Source organism: Quercus suber, unplaced genomic scaffold, assembly GCF_002906115.3.
Source record: "Quercus suber isolate HL8 unplaced genomic scaffold, Cork oak 2.0 scaffold_198, whole genome shotgun sequence".
NCBI lineage: Eukaryota > Viridiplantae > Streptophyta > Magnoliopsida > Fagales > Fagaceae > Quercus > Quercus suber.
In genome coordinates this window covers 791,310-793,147 of record NW_027069656.1, presented here as the reverse complement: position 1 = coordinate 793,147, position 1,838 = coordinate 791,310, and the positions used below count along the sequence as shown (strand labels likewise).

General features: G+C 35.7%; 1 protein-coding gene across 1 annotated transcript; it reads left to right on the top strand.

Moving 5' to 3' along the window:
* Positions 1-258: 258 nt before the first annotated feature.
* LOC112018099 (ethylene-response factor C3) lies at positions 259-1,381 on the top strand. The gene has a single exon (XM_024050604.2). The coding sequence runs from the start codon at positions 279-281 to the stop codon at positions 1,065-1,067; it is 789 nt and encodes a 262-aa protein (XP_023906372.2). The 5' UTR covers positions 259-278; the 3' UTR covers positions 1,068-1,381.
* Positions 1,382-1,838: the final 457 nt, after the last annotated feature.

Genomic DNA, 1,838 nt, shown 5'->3' with positions numbered 1-1,838 from the left:
AAGGAAATTTATATATGCAGACAAGGCAAAAATACATGACACTATCAGAATGATGTCACCAAAAATGGGTCCAAGCTCGCCGCCATGCTCATTTGACGCACGTGGTTAATTCAAACACATCACAACGAAAAAATATGTGGTGATTAATAGAACAGTTGCATTAAATTATGCTAAAATCTTAGGACATCCTCCTTGGCCTATAATCTTACTTTTTCACTTTCCTTAATTTAATCATTTTAATTATTTAAATCTTTACCATCTAGATCTTTTCTCATTCAATGCCTCTCTTTTCTTTGGGTATATATAGGATTAAGTATTCAAATCTTGTTACACCAACAAAGTTGCTACCCACATCCAAGTACAAATATACCAAGACTCAACAAAGCATAGAAATCCAACCCAAATTCAATTCCATCATGGAAACTTATTTCTACCAACACCCAAATTCAGATTTCTCCCAAGAATCATCATTCGGAGAATCCTTATGGGATGAACTTCTTTTCCACCATAATTCCCTTCCTTTCAACCTTGATGACTCCCAAGAAATGCTACTTCTAGATGTCCTAGCCGAGGGAGCCAAAGAAACATCAGAAAACAATTCCATAGGCATAGTTAAGGAAGAGGAAGTCACATCCAATGTCCAAGAAGAAGTATGTGAGAAAGAGAAGGCTTATAGAGGAGTTAGGAGGAGGCCATGGGGTAAATATGCAGCAGAGATAAGGGATTCAACTAGGCATGGCATCCGGGTTTGGCTCGGAACCTTTGATAGTGCTGAGGCTGCAGCTCTAGCATATGATCAAGCTGCATTTTCAATGAGGGGTTCCTTAGCTGTGCTCAATTTTCCAGTTGAAGTGGTCAAGGAGTCACTGCAAGACATGAAGTACAGATGTGAAGAAGGTTGCTCACCAGTTGTTGCACTAAAGAGGAGGCACTCAATGAGAAGAAAATCAATGACAAGGAAAAGTAAAGGGAAAGAAGTAAAGTCACAAAATCTGGTGGTATTTGAGGACTTGGGAACTGAATATTTAGAGCAGCTTTTGAGCATAAGCTCACCTGAGAGTTTCTAGTCCGTGGTGAATCATTTCAACCTTTTTTTTTCTTGTTCTAGCTAGTGTCACTATTCCTTTGTTTTTTCCTTTTTTGTGATTTTGGATTTCTATTGTCTCAGTTTGATCTTATTTTGGAGCACAATTTTGTCCAGAGTGGGAATCATAGTGGGGTTAGACTTAGAGCTTAGATCTAGCCGAGAGTGCTAGTAATAAATTCCGTTGTTTGTAAAGTTGATAAAGATGGGATTGTAATTAGTTGCATTATCATGTCTACTAGCTACCTCAATTATTGAGGTCTAGAATGGTACATGGAAAATCTGTTTATTATTGTTGATGATTATTAAAAAAAAAAAAAAAAAAAAAAAAAAAAAAAAAAAAAAAACTTACTTTGTATTCACAATTGGCCTTATACATGCCAACCAGAAAGAAAAATAAAATCAGCACTAGTTACTCCCCATTTTTTGTTCTCAGGTTTCATACCAGTATCATGTACCACCTTTGAAGGATCAAATATTAATATTGTTTATGAAGAACAAGCATACTCGATCTAATCCATAAATAGCACACATCAGCGTGCAATTTTGCACTAACTCCCTATTTTATAAATCATTCCAATGACTTTTTTGTTTTGTTGTTTTTACTTAGTTTTCTAATATGTAATGACTTATAATACTTCTCTGCTTTGTGATTTGTTAACTTGCTCTGTTTTTTTTATTGGTTTCACACCACCAACAAAGCAAGGACAACTAATTAAAGGCAGTGATACCCTGAGAGGAAAATTATAAGTAC

What these genes read in the sequence shown, in the direction of transcription:
- LOC112018099 (XM_024050604.2), top strand. Translation starts at nt 279, where the DNA reads ATGCCTCTCTTTTCTTTGGGTATATATAGGATTAAGTATTCAAATCTT.